This window comes from Capricornis sumatraensis, chromosome 3 (genome assembly GCF_032405125.1).
Source record: "Capricornis sumatraensis isolate serow.1 chromosome 3, serow.2, whole genome shotgun sequence".
NCBI classification, from domain to species: Eukaryota; Metazoa; Chordata; class Mammalia; order Artiodactyla; family Bovidae; genus Capricornis; species Capricornis sumatraensis.
The window spans coordinates 117,575,355-117,598,164 of NC_091071.1; the positions used below are offsets into that span (position 1 = coordinate 117,575,355).

General features: G+C 39.4%; 1 protein-coding gene across 8 annotated transcripts in view; it reads right to left on the reverse strand.

Annotated features, from left to right (window-relative positions):
* The window catches only part of CLASP1 (cytoplasmic linker associated protein 1), a 237,209-nt gene that overhangs the window by 74,429 nt on the left and 139,970 nt on the right, over positions 1-22,810 (reverse strand). For 3 of the 8 annotated variants that reach the window (XM_068968560.1, XM_068968561.1, XM_068968559.1), the window contains exons 19-22: positions 12,782-12,889; positions 10,427-10,453; positions 8,262-8,429; positions 2,124-2,231 (exon numbers count right to left, since the gene is read on the reverse strand). In XM_068968560.1, coding sequence (XP_068824661.1) covers positions 2,124-2,231; positions 8,262-8,429; positions 10,427-10,453; positions 12,782-12,889 — 411 coding nt within the window. The remainder of the gene's footprint in view (positions 1-2,123; positions 2,232-8,261; positions 8,430-10,426; positions 10,454-12,781; positions 12,890-22,810) is intronic. The other 5 variants (XM_068968563.1, XM_068968567.1, XM_068968565.1 and 2 more) reach the window with 2 other exon arrangements.

Consider the following 22,810-nt stretch of genomic DNA (forward strand, 5'->3'; position numbering starts at 1 on the left):
AGGACCCCACAAGGGTTATGTGCCCACTGACTGCTCAGAATGGTGCAGGGACATATAAGCACTGCTGCTGTTCTGAGCTGGACAGAAATTTTATAAACAGATTTAAACTCCCCCGCTCCAAAAAAGGCACAGTCTAAAACTTGAGCTGAGAAGATGTTAACTCGTGCCCTGACCACACAGAAGACCATGCTGGTGGCTAGAGATTATCCCAAAGAGAAGCACCCGCAGCCACATCTCCAGCTGTGGCAGCAGCAATGACACAGATCACAACCCGGGCTGTCCTGAGTGGAAACTAGGAGCTGGGCCCTCAGCTCCTCAGAGTCCAGCGAGGACCTCAAGAGCCCAGCACATCTCGCCTGGGCCACAGAGCACATGCCAGGGTTACAAAGGCTGCTTCCATGGGCAGCAACAAACACAGCAATGTCCGAGTGAAATAAAAACACTGGACTGCCTCTAAGAGACAAAATGACCAATGAACAGACTGCAGTGTTCAAGTCTAAGTTAGTTGGAAGGCCAAATCATGAACAAGGATGCATACACAGCCATAATTTGAAAGGAAAAATAACCAGCTCTTACAGAAAAAAATCATCACTGTTGCCTCTGATTTTTTTGAGGATTCTGATCTAACACTTCAGACTGCTGTGCAAGAGCTGGGAGGTTCCAGGTAATTTGTGCCCCTCTCAGGCCCTTGTGCTCAGCAAGTAGGACACTCACACAGGTATCTCCTCAGCAAGTCTGGTGGACTGTCTAGAGGGCCCTGCATCTGTTTTCCTGCTCTTTCTGAGAACTCCACGAAGGACAGTGTTCACAAAGAAATAGACTTAGATTTTAATTTTTGATTTGGGGGAAAAAAAGATCCGGGGAAGAAGTGTATGGTATCAGAAGGAGACAGGGGAAAATATTGAGACCTAATGCTTCTGCTCCACCATCCATCTTCCACAGTGACATTTTTATATTTGAAAGACCTGTCTCATAGTTAGAGTCAAAATAACAGGCTGTTGAAGTTCACAGCTCCAGATAATAACTTAAGGCCTAGGCCCAAGCACTGTAAGATGATTTCTACCTTACCTGCCATGCTTATCATGACAAAATAGACAACACACAGCACGAAATATGCCAAACGACTAGAACACAACCACTGAAGAACACAAACATTTCTTTTCTGTGAAAATACGTGTTGACAGTGCAAAGTGAAAAGGTATATGTCCATTTTAGAGAAAGGCAGGGTTATTAAAACTAAATAGAAAAAGTAAATTCAATATCTATAAAGGATACATGTTTCTTTTTTTATCTTGTTTTTCCTGAATACTAGAAATTGTTAAAATACAAATTCTGGCTATAAGAAAAACTGAATGGGGGTGTGTCAGACAGCTCCAACTGGCACCCAACTGGTGATCAGAAGTAAGTACTTATAATGTACCATGGCCAGCAAATAATGTGATTTTTTTTGTCCTCGGGTGGCAGTGGGTCACAAACATTAAAGAGCCTGTGGAGCCCAGGAAAAAGGAAAATCTCTTAATAATTAACAGTGAACATCGAGGTGTGCTATACATACACCTTGTCAGTTTATCCAAAAGCAATTTGTAGACTGCTCTAAAGAAAGTTTTGAAAGGACTCATTCAACAGAAGGACAGCTGATATTCATGCTGCTTTTCTGATTAACGTTCCTACCCCCAAAGTGAACACGTTTACCTTTCTAAATGTTATTATGATTTTACTTTTTGTCCTTCTTTGAAGTGACTCACACATGGAATGATCCCTTGTAAGATGAAAAACAAATTGTAGGAATTCAACGACTGTGGATACACCCTGAACTCACTCAAGTCTGAAGCACAGTGATCTCTGGCTGAGCTTCACCTCGCACTGGCAATGATCTCACAGGGGCGCTTACCCAGAAGCCAGCGGTCCCAAGTGACAACAGTACAGAGTGAGGTGGTGCTTTTTCCCTCTGATAAATAAAAACTGGGAAAGCCAAAATCTGAGCATGCAGAGGGGTACAAGGAAGGGTGGCTCAGGAAGAGGATGGAGAGCAGAGACTCACGGGACAGTGGTGGAGGGACAGAGGCTGGTGGTTGGGCCTGGCGGGTTGGGGCGCTCGGGGTGCCCGGCCGGCGGGTACTCACCGAGCGGCGCGAAGCCCCGAGCAGGGCTCGTATCCCGGCTGCTCTCACGGCTGGCATCGCGGCTGCACCCCTGACTCGTGCTGGGTCGAGGGATACGGCTGCTCCGTGCTAGCGTGCAGCATGAGGGGTTTCAGAGAAGGGGAACAAGTTTAATGAAGACAGAGAAACTCACACACGGTCAGTCACATTCCGTTTGCACGATCACGACATGGCCCATGTCTGGCCCTGCTTGGGCCTCACTGACAACAATAGGAGGGGTATAGGCAAAACTCAACTTGCTCACTGCCTCACAAAACTGTGAACTGCAGCAGGAAGGTGAAAGACCACCTAAAGGTGAGAAAGGCAAAGAAAGCTCTCCAAAGAGCAAACTGGTATCAGAAAATACAACGTCAAAAAGTCTTCCAGAGATGATCAGTTTTTATGGCTTTAACTTCTCCACAAGAGGATAATAAAAGGCCACAGTCGTTTTCATATGCAATGGGTCCTTAGAAAGACAATTTAATTTGGATTAAAAACCAGAATAAAGGCTCTGGTCACTGAGCTTCATGAACTTACCTAATTAAGAAGGTTCACTGCTCCCAGCCTGGCCGTCTTTACAAACAGACGTCACAAGGACTGACCCAGCTACAGAACCTGCCTACTTCAAACCAGTGTGTAGATGCTACAAACATAATTACTAAACCAACAAACATAAAGAATCGGGTCCAATAACCTTCATTCAGTAGCCTTGACATTAATTGCTTTTTCTATGGGAAGCCAGAAAGATCTGCCTGTCATCCCTCCCCACGTGCCTCTACTCACCCAGCCTCACACCTAAGTCTATGGCAAGTGGCCTGATACCTTCAATACTCATGCTGAAGATCAGCCACTGGCTTGAACAGAACTAATTACCTTCTCATGTCATAGGATGCTGACAAGACAGAATCCTATGAAGCCTAAGGGCTAATATAACTTGGGCCATAAATCTCGGAAAAGATCATGGTGCCCTTATTTTTCAATTCACTTTGAGAAAACAGGAACACAGTACTGGAAAAATACTCAGAAACGACTCTGCAAACTGAAAGCGTGTAGCCACTGATAGCTGATGGGAACAATAGACACTTCCGTCTTGAGAGGAACTACTAATTCTGGACGAGACAGAAATGACTTTGTCAGAAACGTAAGAAAAAAATAACCTTGATTCACTGATGTGAAAATAGCCACGTTTACTACATTACAATGAGCATAGCCTACGACTTTAGAGAAAAGGTAGATTTATGGCCAAACTATAACAAGAATGTCTTACAAACCAGAGTCATAAAACTGCCTGACTTAGAAGAATGTGGAAGTGAAAAGCCAAACCAACTTCCTATTGTGGTCTCTACTCAGTGCCAGAGGTGAATTAGACCCTAAAGGTACCTAAGTGATGTCCAAAAGCTTGGGCCTGTGCTGGTGAGCAAGGCAAGGTCAAGTGCAGGATGCAAGCTGAGCTGTCAGTCAAAACAGGGCTTCGTTTGGGATTCACCAGTCTTCCTTGGTGGCTTAGTCGGTAAAGAGTCTGCCCACAATGCGGGAGACCCAGGTTCAATCCCTGGGTTGGGAAGATCCCCTGGAGAAGGAAATGGCAACCCACTCTAGTATTCTTGCCTGGAGAATTCCATGGACAGAGGAGCCTGCAGGGCTACAGTCCATGGGGTCACAAAGAGTCAGACACGACTGAGTACTAACACTTTCACTTTCAGGAATTCCTAAACTTGTCTTTATTTTGCTATAGTGATGTGGAAGCCCTGGGTTTTCACTCAAAGCAGCACTAACGACTGAATCAGCAATTTCTGATAACATTCTGAACAACTTCTACAATAACAGCCAAGGCAACAGGTGCTAAATGTTTAATTTAGCACCTTAAAAAACTAGAGAGTATCTACTGACCCCTTCGATAAATGACAAGTTGCTTAAAACCTGCAAGACATATTGCTTATCCTTAGGGGACCAATCCCACTTCCAATGCATAAATGCCCCCTCCAGCTCCATGCTAACTCAATGATCCAGCTACTCAGCCTCTCTGGGCCTCCACCTCTGCTCAGGAAGGTGAGAGAAAGATTCCCCACCATTTAAATGAAAGGGGTACTGTGAACATAATGTAGGTACTTCTGCATTCCTTGCTGAAAGGCATATGTGAAACTGTAATCCTATTCCACTGCCTACTCCAACACAATCAAAAAGTAGGAAGAGCAGTTCTGATGCTTTTTCACATATGTGCATGCTCAATTAATCATTTTCTTCTAGTGTTTGCCTGATCACATCTGAATTTTTACACAGCTCTCACACCCTTAACATGTATACTATAGCAACGGGGTATTTCTGCTCTCCCTGTGGGCTGAGCTTGCTTTGTGAAGACAGTGAAGAGCATGAGAAGGAATAAGCAGGCATGATCTGAAATAACAGCAACCGCAACTCCTAACAAGGTTTTCTGTCCTGGTGTTTGACCCAGAGAAGGGTCTTTCAGCCATTTGTGCTGACTGGCTCCTTTAACATATGGCAATAGTAGTATGGAAAAAAAGTACGCTGCTTACAATTCTGTTCATGATTTTGTGCCAAGCTTCATTAAAGTACACTTAGTGATGAAACCAACAGTTCAAATATTGGATAATTAAACACAAGAGGAAAAAAATTCCACTTGTAAACCATTTCCAAAGCCTAATCTACAAGGAGGATTTAAAATAAGTATATAAAAGTTTTTCAGGCTATAATTAATTAGGTGGTCAAAGCTAAAACACAATATTCTGCATCACTCTTGTCTTTTCATTGAGTGCCCACACTGAACATTCTACGTAAGAATCTGTTATGGCAAAGGGGTGACAGAAGGGGAAGAGACAATGAAAACACATGTGCTGCCTGAACTTTCTAAAAGCACCATTCTTACGGAGTCAAGTCCTGTGCTTACAAGGAATGCTGAGAAGCCTGGAAAAAACCATCTGACTAGTTTTTATTTCTTGAGCGACACTCTATTTTTATAATGTTTCAAGGGAAACCCTGACTCTTGTCTTTCAAGGTACTATCCTATAAGAACTCCTATCAAAAACAGAAGTACCAGAAGAATAACAAAAACTAACAAAACGAAGGACATGAAACATCTCTCTAGTCTAGACATTTTCATGTTCTGGTCTTGCACACAGTAGTCTAATCTAACAGCTAAAGCTGACTATTAATTTTAATTTTTCCAAAATATATTTAACCAGGAAGTCTGAGAACACTTTAAACATATATCCATGGAACACTTGGGGCAGAGAGTCCAATGTTTTATAGACTTTTCAATAGATGAGTTGGACAAAGAAGGGAACCAAAGGCAAACTTCCAAAATGTAACTGCTATAGATATCAGCTATTCATGTGACTTTATCATAAGCAGAATAAAACAATTTATACATACATTCATCTATCTCATTAGTTTATGAAGTAATAGACGTCAAGAAGGAAAAACATGGCAGGGTTTGCCTCTTAAGTTAACCAACAGGAATTACATTCTATTTTGCTTAAGAAACCTTAAATGCTAAAGTAGAAGATTTCTGACATTTTCATCACATATAAGAAAATTTAGTTAAAAAATATTATTTCAAACAAAAAAGCATAGATGAATCAATATAATTTGCAGACAACTAGAGTCAATTCTAAATGCAAATTCCAAGCCTAGTTTAGCTATGATTAAAACTATTAACTGGTTTGAGGATTACAGAAAGTATTCTTAAAAGATATTCCTAACTTTTTTTGGAGTATTTATATTTAAAGTTGCTATATAATGAGTCAAATGTTTATAGACACAAAGCATATACCCAGTATATATTAAATGAGAGAAGAAGCATACACTCTATTACAGAAATATGCTAATATGACACTCTATAAAATGGAATTTTTAAGTAGTAACAGAGGAAGAAGCGGAGATATACATATTTTTATAAACTGTGCATATATATTCTCACAATGTGCAAATATTTACCTAAAATATCTTCTTTAACCAGAATTCCATGTATGACCTCAAAACTCCACCCAGAACTAATCCTCTTAATGAGCACCAAGGAAACAACTTTCTTCAAAATAATGTTTCAGATCAGAACTGTCTGGAAGGCAACAGGCTCCTATTTAGTTCTTTGTGACGGATGATGTTCCAAAGGACTTCTTTTACAGGCTTATGAAATGCTATCTTTTCAACTACCCACAATACACAGTGCACAATCCACAGCGAAGACCACAGACTACCAGGTCCTAGAGTCAGGTTAGATAATCAAGGTTGGATTATTTCCCAATTTCAAGAAGGCAGTAAAAATGGCATCTTTAGTAAATATAAAGGTAAAATCTCCCCCAAAAAATAATTTTTAAAAGTATGAAACAAATCTGGGTTGCCAAGAAACATTCTATAATCTTAAATTAATTATGGAAAAAGGACAGCTGAAACTTCACACCTAGATTTGAAATCAAATGTATTTCCCAAGCAAAACCAGAACTAAATACACCTATTTTATAGCAACAAATCTGAAATTTAGAAATTCCAGTCATGGTATTTTCTCTGGTTGTAGCCCCATTACTAGAGCCAAATAGCTGTTCAGCTCAAGGACCATGTGATGTAATGCCCACAGAAAGTCAGCATTGCATAGATTTAACAAAACCACGGCTTGATCACATTTCTTATTTGTTTCAGAAATGTTGGTTAAACCAAATCCTATTGATGCTACTTCATAAATAACTGTTCCTGCCTTCCTGAAGCTCAGGCAGCCCTCAAGGACATTTGTGAGCTGGACCCTACCAGTTGTCCTGCCCCATCTCCCACCTACCCTGTCAAACTTCCTCAGCTACCGTCAGAGGACCCACCGGAGGTCCCAGGGTACACTATGCTCCCTCTCGTCTGACCGCTTCTGCACAGGCTCCTCTCTACCCGAGGATACCATTCTCCGCCATCTCCCCGCCATACCTATCACCACATTATACCTCATCGAAACACAACTTTCTCTGGGAAGCCTGCCTTGGAAGGAAATCTGGGAGGAGTGGGGCAGACAAGGGCCCTAGGACATTCCTGTTCTATGGCCCAGAGCACCCGCGAGAATATCTGTCAAACGGTCTCACATTTTTGCCTCTAAGACCACAAGTTCTTTGAAGTCACAAGTTGAATCTATTACATTTCTCTTCTAATTAAAAGGTCTCATAATGTTCCCAATACATCATAGTAAACATTCATGTAAAAGTTGTCGATAAGATAAATGAATAAAGGAGACAGATAAGCCAACAGGACTAAAGAATATAGTGCTCTGATTTCACATTAGTAGGTTTTCACTCTTAGAAAGGAGGTGAAAATATGAGTCTGAACACAGATTTTTCACAAAATGTTACGAAAGACTTCTAACTTTTTTATTAAGAAGGTAGCATACAAGTTAGCTGTTAATAGAGTAAGAGGCTGTTGAGCTGCTGAGAGTCATTCATATACGCCCTATTCTACACACTATTACAAAGAAACTAAATACTCCAAAACAAAACAGTTTTCCTCTTTTTGATGTTTATGTTTGAACAATATTATGGCAAAAGTAACTACACATATTCTTTGATGGTAAGTTTCACTAGTTAGGTTAGAGAAGATCAAAATCAAAATAAATGTGTGCCCTGCATGTGTGCATGTTTAGTCACTTCAGTTGTGACCAATTCCCTGCGACCCAGTGGACTGTAGCCTGCTAGGCTCCTCTGTCCACGGGATTCTCCAGGCAAGGATACTGGAGTGGGTTGCCATGCCCTTCTCCAGAGGTGGACCCTACAAACTGCTTTTGAAAATTTACATAGATTAATGGCTACTTAGTGCTATTCAGTGAAAGAAAAAGCAGCACTGCTCCTAACTGGGAAGAAAAAATCCTGCCCATTCTCCCAATTTTAAGGTTTTACAAAATGATTCTCAAACATAAAAGCTTAAAACGGTGATTCTTTCCCATGACTTTGTAGGTAAACCCCACATATTTTTTAGTCATAAATGAAAACTAAACATGCTGCATTCTGTAAAAAGCACACACTGAAATGTCTTTTTAACACAGACAAAATGACATCCTCAGTTCAAAAATAGCTATTTCCTACAGGAAACTTACGACCAGGTTGGGAATGGTGTTTCAAGACCTTTGAGAATTCTTACCTAATCCTATGCGGTTCGGACTTGTTTCTCGACTACATCCCTGACTCCTGGGAATCTTGCTTCGTTTTTCTGAAGAGGGTGTCACAGGTGGGCCTCTTGAGGAACCCCCAGCAAGGCCACTATAACCACTTCCCAACAATTTCCCTGGAGAACTGGATCGGCTCCCAGCTAAAAGTAAACCAAAACAAAACTGAATAATGAACGTAAATCAAGAAATACGTTAAAGTAATTTCAGAAGTCACTTTACACAGTAGTTTCGATCAAATACCAAGAGAATTTTGTGTAAAAATAGTTTTCTAGTTGATAATATAACTAATATTTTTTTAAAATGAAGGAGCATAAAAGAACATCAAATTATCATAAATATTTACACAGAAGAACGAATGATGGAATTCTACAAAAACGACTGCCAAATTTCTGATTCAAAAGAACAAGCTCAGGTTCAGAACAAAAAGTCTCCCCATTCTATAACAAATTTCTACCAATAATCACAAAGGTGTTTATTAAATAATTGTTTTGCTTCCTAAAGGAGTGGATATGTTAAAAATGGCTGAAAGAATAGAAATATAACAAAAATTTCTTAAACATTAATGGAGGAAAATGGATCTAAGACTCCATTAATGTAACAAATGGAAAAGGGGGCAGAAATATGGTAAACAAAAAATCACAAAATAAAATGGTAGTAATAATCTCAAACATATTAGTAATTATAATAAATGTGACCTGATTACATTTATCTGTTAAAAGACAGAGATTCCTGGGTTGGTTTAAAAAAACTGAAATGAAATTCAACTGCATGTTGCTTATAAGAGACAACATACATAAAACAAAACAACAATAGAATGAAACACTGAACTTCAAAAAGAAAAGAATTATCCTTAAAGATATAATAATCATGAAACTTTATGCTACAAGTAACATAGCCCTGAGATATAAAATGAAAAAAATACAGAGAGAAACTGAAAAGACCATAATTACTTACATACCTCTCAGAAAGACTAATATCAATAAAAGATTAACATATAGTCATAAAATGACAGAGCAGTCAAAACCATACAGATATGCATAAACATACCTCTCCATACATACAAACGTACAGTCCAGCAAACAGATGGACATTTGCTTGTACATTTCCATAAAAACTATGTACTGAGTCTCAAAGGAAGGCTCAAAAACCCTACAAAGGTAGAAATTCTGCAGAATACATTCTGTGATGTGTATGCAGTAAAATGGGAAATCAAAAACATGGGGAAGGCGGCAGCAGGAGGGATAACCTTGGAGAGGTCGGGATTGACAGGTACACACTACTATACATAAAACAGACAACTAATTTAGGACCTACTGTACCAGCACAGGGAACTCTACTCAGTACTCTGTAATGACCTATATGGGAAAAGACTCTAAACATAAAAGTAGATATATGCATGCATATAACAGATTCCCTTTTCTGTACATCTGAAACTAACACAATGTTGTAAATCAACTATACTCCAATAAAAGTTAACAAACAAAAACCAAGAGAACACAACCCATAATACATAGTTAGCAATTTTTAAAAATGGCTAAGTGACTAGATACTTATACAACCATTTCTTGTAAAACAAAATTCTTTCTTAAAGCAAACAGCAAATCTTTAAGGATCAGACCAATATACCCAAATGGCAGTCATTAGCTTAGGCAGATCATCCCCTTAAGTACAGAAGGCAACAAAATCCACAAATATCAAGCACACATTATTATGCAGAAGAATAGAATGATCCAGAGAGTAAAAACCTTTGAAATAAAACTTACCTGGAAATTACACACACACGCCCCTCCATAATTCAAATGAAACACCAAGATGACCACTAAAATTAGTACTTTTTAATGACTTAACTACAATTTAAGTGAAATTCATTATAAAAATTATCAATACACATTATCATGAAAAACCTATTTTAGGATTTATTAATTTTGCCCATAAAATTGGAGCACACAAACTATTAGGCTGTATAAAAGGAGAAAAGAAATCCATTTCAAACTCTAGAATTTGAACATACAGAAAAAATGGAGAAAGATTAAGCTCATAATAAAGAGAGAAATTAATACTGTGCGAGGCACATGGGGTGAGGGAAAATGCAAAAAACAAACAAACAAAAAAAACAGCAAGAAGAGAGATGTCTTACCACCAGCAGGATTAGCAGATCTGGATCCTGGGTTATGAGAGCAGACCAAAGGACAGGCAAAAAGTGGATTAAAAGACACAATACAGAGGTCAGCATGCAACATAGCACAAATGGGTCTGTTTACAAACACATTAGCAAAAGCTGTTTTTCCTAGGTCTTGTTCCTCCTAGTTTACTTCTGTACTTGTTTTTATTTTATACACATCATACTGTACTAGCAGTTATTTTGTATCTGTCCATGAAACATGAAAACACTTAGGAACCTACCCTGCGCCAGGCACAGTGCAGGCAGATGAGATACAGGGAAGACTGAGGGAGTGCCGGGCCCAGTGGGGGGCACCTGCTCTCTAGCTCTGAGCAGCCCGGCAGAAGTGATGGCATCTTTTTTTTCTTACTTTATTTTTTTGGCCGCCATGTACGGCATGCAGGATCTTAGTTCCCTGATCATGGCCCCTGCAGTGAGTATGGAACCACTGGAACACCAGGGAAGTTCCAGAAAGTGACTTACCATCTGTGTTCTATACCACTGTACACGGTGCTCACCATAGGAAGGGCTCCATAAACATCAACAAAGTGAAAGAAACTGCTGCTAACTCGTTTCATCTTAACAATGTCTAATGCCAAATTCTTCAGTATTTAAATATTAATCCTCACATAGTTAAATCCTCAGCTATTTAAAATATGCTGTTGTCCTAAATCTAATATTAATGAAATCTACTTACTCTTAAACCTGAACTATGAATGCTAGTATATCTACATTTGTAAAATAGACAGATGTGTTCATGTTTATCTCCTATTAAAATAATTTTTAAAAAATATCTGCTTTATATACATAAGTTTAAGGTCCAGGCTTGATCATTTGCTGGTGTTGTCTCTTTCCTGTGAGTGGAATTTGGGGAATAAAATAAAACTGAAGAGTTAAACTGGGTCCCCAATGCAAGGTGCAATATTTTTATAACACTGAAAAATTAAAGCTCTACCATCTCCCACTACAGAAGGGACTTTATTTTCGACACCCCTTAACCAGCGAGGGGCAGGAGCCCCTGCAGAGACCAACGCCAATGAACAGCAGACATAAAAAAACATAAAAAACACTGCTCAACTCTTTCCATGAAAGAAAATAAACTTGTGCAGCTAAAGGGTTGAGACATTTTTTAAATTCAACTGAATTCAAACATATTGACCTATTCTCTGAGTCCGGAACATTTTCTGTCAAGAAAAATTTCCTTGTGATGAGATATGAGTCCTGTGACCTGAGTATTATATCCATCTGTGACTCCATGCATCACTAGAGTTCAACAGAACAACCAGAGCCAGGATATTACTCCCTAAGCATAAGTTTCTGGAGTACACCTGCACAACTTTATGTTGTATTGCATGGTGTAAGACACTAAGAGCGTGGGTTTCTGTATCAGACAAGCCTGGGTTGCGTAGCCTCCCAATAATATGACTGACTTTGCACTTTTTTTTTCAGAAAGAAAATAAAAGCTTGTTTCAACATGAGGACTCTTAATTATCAAAGGGACCTGAGAAAGTACCTAAATTCAGGAGGAGCTGAGAAAGAACTTCTAAGCATCTATGAGGAACTAAGGATTGGCTGCTGACTAGCCACTCTCTGCACAAGCCAGGCAGACACCATCAGCTGATGAGCGCAGTGCGAGGGAAGGGCAGCCTTCCTCAGGCATGGTTGCCCTGCCCAGGAGGACCCTGACCCCCGCTCCTCTCTATGTGCACAGGCAGGGAAGCCTGTGGGGCCAGGAAGAGGGGCATCAGGACTGGATCCTGGATGAGGATACGCTCATCCCATGCATGGGTGCTCTCACGGGTGATGCTAAGAGTCAAGTGGCTTGACATATACATAGAAGCAATAATGGAAGCGAGGGCAGCTGAGCAAAAGCAAGAGCCCACACTGGCAGGAAGAGAGGAGCAGGGTGACGTGTTAGCACAGCGGGCTAGGGGGAGCTCTGAATGGATTTACTTCTTGCCACTGGAAAGAGACCTAGCGTGAGCAGTCACCTCCTGGGTGCTGTTCTTAAATTACTCAGGAGTCCTCATCAACAGCAAAACGGGTCATAGCCCAAACACATTTCAACTTGAAAGGCTTGAGGGGAAGAAGAGAAACTACATTTCACTGCTTACAAAATTTAAACAGAATGTAAGTCGCTTGGAAAGGAGACACAGGTAGGCACTGGAATACTCCATTCTGCAAACTTATCCAACATACATAAAGATCATTCAGTGTCTTGGTGTCACCATGATGTGTTTTTCCTCCAAAGTCGATAAAAATAATACAAATTTCCAACTGCAGAAGTTGGATAAAACTGAGATAACAGACAGCATAAAATATACTTCTTACGCTGGGACTGCGAGACCACTTTGGCGCGACTGCGGCCCCGACTGTCGGAAGGTGTAGAGGCGACGTTGGTGGCACTCCCGGAGCTCTGTCGTCGCGTGCGGATCCGACCTGGAGGACACAGCAAACACAGTGCTTCCATAATGTCTCCAGTAAGTGCGACCCACTCAGAAAAGCACGCAGGCTGCAAACAAGGGGCATGGGCTGAGTCACCTCCAGGGGAGCAGGTCTCCCTATGTGTGGTCTTGACACGCACATGTGCACTGGTCTGTGTGCACAGATTCTACAGACATGTCAGAAACTCCCCAGAGGCACTCATGCACCTATCAGGTGCTTTTGTTTCAACTATTTCAGCATATTCTATACTCACAGTCACTTGAATAATTTTTCCACAATTTTTTAAAATTAAATTCTCTCTGTTTATTGTCTATATAATCTGTCATATTTCTAAAAGCAGAAAAGAATATTAGCTGTCATCTTCATAAAAATACTATGGGGGAAAAAAGAGTAAATGGAAAACAAACAAACAAACAAACAAATCTTCTTAACCTGGCAATCAACAAAAACTAAAGCATCCTGGATGATAAATATTGTCTCGATAAATAGCATTAAACTTCTACTTTAAATAAAGCCAGCAAGTTTCTAGGTTACAAAAGATGAAGTTTATTAAAAGAATCAATATTAGGAGTACCCAGAGAAATGACCTAAAAATAATGCAATGTCATAAGTATTTATGAAAAAACTTTGACACTGTAGGTAAAGCAATGTGTTAATGCCAATTATTAAAGCATGAAACAATATAAAAATGAATTCATAAATAATCAATCATTGATGGTAAGAGTAGAATGATTAAAAATTAATTTTTAAATTCAGGGATTCTTTGTTTTCAAAGGGACACAAAATGCTCAACTTCCATAATTCAATCAGAATATCAAACTGATAGGGAAAACACAAAACAATCTCAACTCCCACTGGCTTCTTATGTTGTTCAAAAGCACATCTACCTCAACAACTGAGAAAACCTGCAGGAAGGCTATACAGGAAAACAAATTCGAAAGCTTGAAAAAGGTTCAAGAAATGAAGGTAAGGAGCAATAAAAGAAAGCATGGCACTTAATTTAAAAAAAAGAAAAGAAGAAAGCTAGAAAGAATCAACGACTTTTAAGAGGATTGAACGAAAGACCTAAAAATTCTAGAATCTATATTAAAATTAGTATAGATGTGTCTGGTGGAGAAAGTAAAGTTCAATGTTGTAAAGAACAATACTGCATAGGAACCTAGAATGCCAGGTCCATGAATCAAAGTAAATTGGACATAGATAAGCAGGAGATGGCAAGAGTGAACATCAACATCTTTATGAAATCAATGAACTAAAATGAATAGGAATGGGTGAATTTAACTCTGATGACCATTACATCTACTACTGTGGGCAAGAATCCCTTAGAAGAAATAGAGTAGCCCTCACAGTCAACAAAAGAGATCCAAATGCAGTTCTTAGGTGCAGACTCAAAAACGACAGAATGATGTCGGTTTGTTTCCAAGGAAAACCATTCAGTGTCACAGTAATACAAGTCTATGCTCCAACCACTAATTCCAAAGAAGCTGAAGTCCAGTGGTTCTATGAAGAGCTACAAGACCTTCTAGAACTAACACCCCCAAAAGATGTTTTTTTCATCATAGTCGATTGGAATAGAAAAGTAGGACGTTCAGAGATACCTGGAATAACAGGCAAGTTTGCCCTTGGAGTACAAAATGAAGCAGGTCAAAGGCTAACAAGAGTTTTGCCAAGAGAATGCACTGGTCATAGCGAGCACCCTCTTGCAACACGAGAGACAACTCTACACGTGGCTATCACCAGATGGGTCAATACAGAAATCAGACTATATTCTTTGCAGTTGAATATGGAGAAGCTCTCTCTACACAGTCAGCAGAAACAAGACCTGGAGCTGACTGTGCCTCAGATTATGAGCTCCTGATTGCAAATTTCAGGCTTAAATTGAACAAAGTAAAAAAACCCACTAGACCATTCAGGTATGACCTAAATCAAATTCCTTACGATTATATAGTAGGAGTGACAAATAGATTCAAGGAATTAGATTTGAAAGAGTGCCTGAAGAACATTTATAATACACTTATAATTATAATTACAGTGTTAACAGTTTTGTGGTGACCAAAACCATTCCAAAGAAAAAGAAATGCAAGAAGGCAAAATGGTCGTCTGACAAGGCCCTACATATAGCTGAGAAAAGAAGAGAAACAAAAAGCAAAGCAGTAAGGAGAAAATATCCCCTGGAGAAGGGAATGGCAACCCATTCCAGTATTCTTGCCTGAAGAATTCCATGGACAGAGGAGCATGGTGGGCTACAGTCCATGGGGTCGAGAGAGTTGGACATGACTGAGCAACTAACACAAGGGCAGGATATATCCAAGTGAATGCAGAGTTCCAGAGAATAGCAAGGAGAAGAAAGAAAGCCTTCTTAACTGAACAATGCAGAGAAAGAGAGGAAAATAATAGAATCAGGAAGACTAGAGATCTTTTTAAGAAAATTAGAGATACAAAGGGAACACTTCATGCAAAGATGGGCACAATAAAGAACAGAAACAGAAGTAAAAGAGATTAAGAAGAGGTAGATGGCAGAAATACGCAGAAGAGCTATACAAAAAAGCTCTTAATAACCTGGCTAACCATGATGGTGTGGTCACTCACCTACAACCAGACATCCTGCAGTGTGAAGTGGGCCTTAGGAAGCATCACTATGAACAAAGCTAGTGGAGGTGATGGAATTCCAGTTGAGCTATTACAAATCCTAAAAGATGACGATGTTAAAGTGCTGCACTCAACATGCCAGCAAATTTGGAAAACTCAGCAATGTCTGAGGACTGGAAAAGGTCAGTTTTCATTCCAATCCCAAAGAAGGGCAATGCCAAAGAATGTTCAAACCACTATATAGCTGCACTCAGTTCACATGTTAGCAAGCTAATGCTCAAAATTTTCAAGTTAGGCTTCAACACTATGTGAACTGAAGAATGCCAGATGTTCAAGCTGGATTTAGAAAAGGCAGAGGAACCAGAGATCAAATTGCCAAAATCCACTGTATTAAAGAAAAAGTGAGGGAATTCTAGAAAAACATCTACTTCTGCTTTATTGACTACATGAAAGCCTTTCACTCTATAGATCACAACAAACTGTAAAATTCTTAGAAGAGTTGGGAATACCAGACCACCTTACCTGACTTCTGAGAAACCTGTATGCAGGTCAAGAAGCAATAGTTAGAACCAGACATGGAACAACGGACTGGTTCCAAATTGGGAAAGGAGTACATCAAGGGTGTATATTATCACCCTGCTCATTTAATTTATATGCAGAGTACATCATGCAAAATGCTAGGCTGGATGAAGCTCAAGCTGGAATCAAGACTGCCAGGAGAAATATTAATAACCTCAGATATGCAGATGGTACCACTCTAATGGCAAAAAGCAAAGAGGAACTAAAAATCCTCTTAATGAGGTTGAAAAGAGGAGAGAGAAAAAGCTGGCTTAAAACCCAACATTCAAAAAACAAAGACCATGGTATCTGGTCCCATCGCTTCATGGAAAAAAGATGGGAAAAAAATGGAGGAAAGTGGCATATTTTATTTTCCTGGCTTCCAGACTCACTGTGGACGTTGACTGCAGGCAGCCATGAAATTAAAACATACTTGCTTCTTGGAAGAAAAGCTGCAACAAACCTAGACAGTGTATTAAAAAGCAGAGATTATCACTTTGCCAAAGGTCCATATAGTCAAAGCTATGATTTTTTCAGTAGTCATGTATGGATATTAGATTTGATCCATAAAGAAGGTTGAGTGCCTAAGAACTGATGCCTTTCAAATTGTGGTGCTGGAGAAGACTCTTGAGAGTCCCTTGGATAGCAAGGAGATCAAACCAGTCAATCCTGAAAGAAGTCAACCCTGAGTATTCATTAGAAGGACTGATGCTGAAGCTGAAGCTCCAATACTTTGTCCACCTGACGCGAAGAGCCGACTCACTGGAAAAGACCCAAAAGATTGAAGGCAGGAGGAGAGGGGACTGACAGATGATGAGATGGTTGGATGGTATCAACTGACTCAATGGACAGGAGTCTGAGCAACTTCTGGGAGACAGTGAAGGACAGGGACACCTGGCATGCTGCAGTCCATGGGGTTGCAGAGTCGGACATGAGTTAGCGACTGAACAGCAACATACCACTATGAACCACACATATGTGAACTCAAAATCCTCACACCAGCACACAAACTAATTATTCCCACTTTACATAAGGCAACAGAGAAGCATGGGGATTAATTCCTTTATCCAATGGTTTAGATTCCCACGCATGGCTGGCTGGCTGACCTAAGAGTTAGTCTCCTAAGGAAGTCACCAAGCTATATCCAGGGAATCACCAAAGCAAACTGAAGATGAAAAACAGCTGAATTTACTTTTTTGTTTAAATTTTTATAAAATACTTAGACCACAAAATATTTTTTAAATGAGCATCCACATCCATTCAGTTAAGAAAATAAAAATCTTCTGTATCCTTCGCCTCAACCTGCAACATTTTTGGTAACCTGAGCTGAAACCCAGTGTTCATCATTCCATTTCTATTTTTAATATACATGGTTTATAACCAAGAAATAGATGGCATTATTTTCTATATTTTAAATGTAACTTTATCATAGGGCACATATTTTCCCAACACTGATGGTTTGGCTCAACATTTGTGAGGTCACTTATGGAAGTGATTGTTCTTCCAATTAAAGGGGAGATCCACTTAACTTTTTCCATATGGCTATGCAACCCCTTTCTCACTAATGTGAAAAGCCACCTATGTTACTTATGAAGCATTTGTATACACATATGGCTCCGTTTCTCCACTGTCGAGGCTGCCCCATTAGTCCAGGTGTCCATTCTGTGCGACGTACACTACTGTGAGCAGCTTTTCAAAACCACCTTCTAAACTGGTTGGGCAAATCAAGCCACTTTTCCCTTCAGCCCTTTGCTCTCTTGCATATGCATCTGAACATGCAATAAATACACAGGGTGAAAATCTGACCAGAATTGTGGAACCTGGGATTAATTTTGGGGGGAAAAGACAGCTTTATGATATCAGTCTTTCCATTTGTTACTGTTTTCTCTATATCACTTTCTTCAGTGTTTTCCTATAAAGCTTTATAATTTTTTCCAAAAGCTTTACCCAATTTTGTAGACTTCTTCAAAGGTGCCTTGTTTTTATTATACAGAATATAGTTTATTAAATTATATTTCCTAACTTGTTCACAAACAAGAATACAACCACTGTATTTTGATCTTAACTCTAGGAATCTTGCTAAACTTTTATTAATTCTACCCATTTATATGTGGATTATTTGGCATTATCTAAATAGAAAACCACCTTCAAATGAGACTTCTGTTTTCTCCCTTCAAACTCTACCCTTTGATTACTTTACCTGCTGTTTTGGAACACACAGCACAATGCTAAAAAGGACTACAAAGGAGTACAAAGTTTTGTTATGTTGAGCCACAGTTTTTTGTGTGTTTTTTTTTTTAATTCTGGAATTTCATAAAAATTATATTTCAACAAGTTAAGAAAACTCATTCCCAATTGCTAAGAATTTGTCAAAAATGTGTTTTTTAAATTAAATTATTAAATACTTTATCTTCACCTTCTGATATAAGATTATTCTCCTGGATGTACTGAGCTGCTCAGTACATTCATTTGAATGTTCAGTACATATATTTGAATGTTCAAAGCTATAAGGTTTGAAAGTTGTTTTTTTTTTTAAAAGAAAGTATTTAGCCTGGGCTAAACCTCTTACTCGGAGAAGGCGATGGCATCCCACTCCAGTACTTGTCTTTCCAAGTTTTTACTTCTTTAAATATCCAGACAACAAAACAGTTTCTTTCCTTGGAACTTTATGGGAACTCTGTAAGACCTATACTGAAGCTGAGTTCTTCTGATGAGGATCTATGTTTGCTTCTGCTAGTGTCCTATGCAGACAAGTGATTCACAGCCACTTTAAACTGACTTATCTATTTGGATTTTTCAGATAACAAAAGTAGCATAAATTCAGAGCAAAAATCTGCATGAAGACCCAATTTATGGTTGCAGATTTTCAGGGGAAGATTAGTTTCCCTGCTCCACCCAATAATTGAGGTTTCTTTCAATGGGTAGATTCCCTCACCCTCTTCTATTTAGCAGAGTTAACCTCCTGTTCACCAGTGATGACATAGGTCTTGGGTGGGTTCGGGCTTACTTTCTGTCACTCCATGCCCTAAGCACTCGTAGCAATGCCCCAGGTCTCCAGGATTCAGTCAAAACCTCAAGATGCAAACCAGCGTTGGCTCTCATCTCCCAGGGTTTCTGCTCTAAAGTATGCAGATGTGTGGCTTCACTGCGAGGACTGATCTGTTCTCGGTTGGGAAGATCATTTAGACTACTGAATTCTGCATACTGCTAAATATACAAGTTTCTCATTTCTTTTAATCATTTAAGTATAGCAACTTTATATTATATAAAAGACCATTAAGTCTTAAAGAGATTAATTATGTTTTTATTCTTTTGCTTTGCTGTTTATCATTCATCTTAGATGTAATTTTGGACTATGAGCTCATACTTGGCATACTTTAATCTGTGAGAACCCTAAGAAACCAGATTTGAGAGTCGCTTTCTCTATAGAAGTTCAGTGTTTGCAACTGTCAGGCATCCTTGGGAGCTGTAAACGCAGACCATTTTAATCCATCAGGTTGGGGTTTCCAGATAACACAGGTAAGATAAACTGAAAGCACAACTTGTGTGAGAAGAAAGTTGAGTTACAAATTAGGGAAGACTGGTTTTTGCTTTGCTTGGGACAAAGTCAAGAGAGAGATCATGTCAGTTTGAAGATAAAAGGGTTTTTTCCCCCCAAACCCACCTTTTCATGCGTATACAGTTCTGTTAAAATGCTGTCTTAGCGATAACTCTTAACTCTCACCAAGGTAATTACATGAGAAACCTCAGAGCACCCTTAAAATCAGTTTTTGGAAGTTTAAAGGGCCTTTGTTGTATTGTACTCAGATATATATATATAAAACTATCCATGACATGGTTAGATAGCAGTACCGACTCCATGGACATGAATTTGAGCAAACTCCAGAAGGGACAGGGAATCTGGCGTGCTGCAGTTGATGAGGTTGCAGAAAGCCAGACATGACTTAGCAACTTAACAATAACAACAGAAGTATATTTCCTTTATTGAAAGAGGTTTAGTTTCAGTAATTATATTAATTTGGCAATATTACTAAAAATGCCTGCATATGTTGTAAAGAGATGATATAAAATACAGTCTTTAGGAAAAATAAAGTCTACTCAATGAACAAACAGTAAAAATATACTTCAGTTCTATACCATGACCTGTTAATGACATATTCATTAATACTGTGTTTTGACAAAGACAGAAAGAAGATGTGGGGAAAAAAAAAAAAGCCAGCAAAAGTAAAAGATACTGAAATGGGATATTAGGGGGAAAAATTCTGGAAGGAGAGACAAGAGAGGCATTTAGAGAATGCATGTATCTAGAGGAAAGCAGATCCATAGGAAAACAGAGACCCGGAGGAGAAGTGCAGCCTTTGACTTATGTGGAAGGAGGATCGAAGAACACCTGTATATCATGGCCTTTTAATTGGTGCTGCTGAAAACTGCTTCCAGTCACACCGCCATTCTTTTAGAAAAGCCCTCAGGACAGGAAATGAACCGTGTACTGGTTTAACTTGGAAGCATGGTTCTCCCACATCCAACTTAGCCGAAGACAGTTAAAAATCATTCGACAGCCTCCCATCATTCGGGTCTCTGTGCTCCTGCCTGAGCTCCACATGGAGATGTGAGAATGCAAAGGCCTTCACGTAAATCTCACTCTCGAGCTGGGGACCTCTAGGCCCACAAACTGCTTCACACTCACTGGCTGGGGCACAAAACACTCGACTGCACTCACACGTGGCATTTATGAAAGAAAGTTGGAAAGCTGAGCACTTGTAAGTTTGCTACCTCTAAGTATCCCTCTACAAAAATAACTTTCATCATATTTTTTAAAGATAAAGTAAAAGAAGTTTAACATTTTTATATCTATATATAGGCACATTTTTTCATTGAAAAAAAGGTTAATCACTTAAAATTGCTTGGATAAATATTCAGCAATACCAAATGTTTTATTTCCCAGTAAAATGGAACTAAAATCTAAGTTTATTTTCCTAAAGAGCAGACAAGGCTGCAGTCTTTTTTTAATCATGTAATCTTAATGAAAATCACCAACAGTTAAGCATGGCCGTTGACCATATAATAACATATGATAACTTATTCTCTGAAACCATCAGTTAAGTCATCAGTATCCACAGGGCACTGAAGCTTTTTTTTAAGTATTTTAACTCTTCATTTTAAGTTATTTTGGAAAAAAATATGAATAATACATTTCCTGAACCCAGCAGTTAAATTAAAAAAAAAAAGCAAGCGATAAGAAGATGAGAATCATTCATTTTCTTCACAAGCTGAGTATCTGCAGGGGCCTCTGTGCCTGCGGGGACGGTTCCAGGGCCTGCTGGGGATGTGCTAGTCCACAGATGCTCAAGGCCCACAGCTGCCTCCACATCCGCGGATCAACTGAGTGCAGACTGTGCAGGGCTGCATGCTTACTGAAAACAATCCACCTACAAGTGGGCCCACACGCTGCAAACCCACGCTGTTCAAGGGTCAGTGGTGATTGATTATAAACTCTCTCACAAATGCCAAAACAGATAATATCCAAATCCTCCAAGTCACTGAACATAACACACTGGAAGATGACCTGGAAATAAACTTTTGTTCAGAAGTTGAGCTTTGAGTTCTTCACAAAATACATTTTTCTGATTAGTTGTAAATGTCAGGATAGCTACTTCATGTGTGCGATAAGGAACTTCCAGAGAATATTTATTATTCTCAATCACTGTAACGAGGGAGTCACCAGGCTTCAAATGTATTGTCTGAATTTTGAATTCAGAAATTCCAACTACCGATTTAAGTTTCTACCTCCTGACGCAAGTATCTAGTGCTTGCCCTAAGAGCTACCGTAACAGACAGTAATATAGTCAACACACATATTAACAAATCTTCAAAAGACTCAAAATGATCCTAAAAATTCAGACAGGAAACTCCTGACAAGATGCTAAGTGATGTTTGTTGTGTATGGAGCTTTTCTAAGCAGCCTGCTAAATTTCACAGCTGAGGCAGAGAGAAATGACAGTTGAAAGGGCTCCCAAGGCCTCTATTTTCCATCTCATCATCACACAAGGCTGGAGGCTCTGACCAGCCAGCGCTGTGACAGCCTGGATGGCCCTGGGACCAAAGCCAACGCACATGGGATTCTGGCTAATTCTGAATTCTGTATGATTAATGGGCCCACAGATCATCCTCCACTTTCCTACCAGAAGGAGAACCAGAAAAAGACTTCTTGTCCTCAGCTTCCAGCACAAAAACTGAGCAAGCAACCCTCTGGCCTTACCCTGAACAGGTAAAAGAAAACCAAAGGTAAAAGAAACTGAAGGAAAAAAAAAAGTGTAAAATCTCTACTGCTGGGTGGAATAACAGACTGACTTCTATTCTCTCATAGAGGGATATGAAATCAACCAGGGCGCTCTGCAAAAAATGTGGAAATTCCCACATCATGTCTCTAACTTTCTGTCTCATCGGCATTATTACTGTATCCTACCCTACTCCCTATCCATCTAGGCTGAAGAAATACTTAAGATGCTTTCTTGGAGAAAAAGAAATATAAAATGACTTGTTTCAACTAAAAAATGGAAGAAAACCACACCTAGCCTCAGTCTTCGATCACAAATGGTGGGCTTAGCGTGACACAGGCCTTTTGTCCATTTTTTTAGTTTGGAAACTTCTCCTTTCAAAAGCTTATCCAGCTCCAAGAACCGTCAGTGGAGCTTGCTGAAAATTCAGGTTGCTTGCTCATTCCAAACTTAATCAGAATTTTCAAGGGGCAGCACCTAGGACTCTGCT